Source organism: Sinocyclocheilus grahami, unplaced genomic scaffold (assembly GCF_001515645.1).
Source record: "Sinocyclocheilus grahami isolate Dianchi unplaced genomic scaffold, SAMN03320097.WGS_v1.1 scaffold577.1, whole genome shotgun sequence".
NCBI lineage: Eukaryota > Metazoa > Chordata > Actinopteri > Cypriniformes > Cyprinidae > Sinocyclocheilus > Sinocyclocheilus grahami.
The window spans coordinates 295469-296224 of NW_015505756.1; the positions used below are offsets into that span (position 1 = coordinate 295469).

Sequence of the window (756 nt, forward strand, 5' to 3'; positions counted from 1 at the left end):
ATGCTGAAAATACAGAAATAAATTACAGTTTAACAGATATTCACAGAAAACAGCTGTTTGAAATTCTAAAAATATTTCAAAATTTTTACTGTATTTCTGAACAAATAAATGCAGCCAAAACACGAGCATTATTGCAGCTTTAATGTTGTTCTGTGTGTTCTGCTGTTGTGTTTCTCTCTTCATTGAGTCTCTCTCTGTTTCTCTTCAGAAAAGCTGTCAGATTTCAAGAGTTTTCTGCTGGAGGACTCGGAGACGGCGTCTCGTATCGCTGATCTGCGTCAAAGCGTGGAAGCGTTTGCTCGTCCGTTCCCCATGCCTGGATTCCACGACCATTAAAGCAGCAGCGAACGAACGCGTTATTTCTTTTCTTTAGATTTAAGATCAGTCACTACATTATTAATCATTTACTAGAACTAAAAGTCTTAAAACGAGCAGTAGTGCATGAAGCTACCAACATGAGTTGAAATGATTTATTCCTCATGTGTGATCCTTTCATGACATCCAGGACTCGAGTAACATCTATATCTTCCATTTCGAGTGAGGAACAACCGTTTCTAACAGACTAATGATGCTAAATGTTTACAGACTGCGATTTCCATTCGGAGCCGTTTTTCTGCTGGAGTCTCGGTAGTTTGAGTTCTTCTTCTCCTTTGATAATCGAAGCTGTTTTGTAAATGTACAGCAGTGTGTGTAAAGACTTTAACTGCGTTGTTTGTATTGGCTCAGTGATTTCTGAGCGCTCATACAAACACACAC

General features: G+C 38.9%; 1 protein-coding gene across 1 annotated transcript in view; it reads left to right on the forward strand.

Moving 5' to 3' along the window:
* Positions 1-750, forward strand: part of LOC107556725 (serine hydroxymethyltransferase, mitochondrial-like) — a 28165-nt gene extending 27415 nt beyond the window's left edge. Inside the window, exon 12 of the mRNA XM_016239912.1 lies at positions 209-750. Within this exon, the coding sequence (XP_016095398.1) occupies positions 209-336 (128 nt within the window). The 3' untranslated portion in view covers positions 337-750. The remainder of the gene's footprint in view (positions 1-208) is intronic.
* The last annotated feature ends 6 nt before the right edge of the window (positions 751-756 follow it).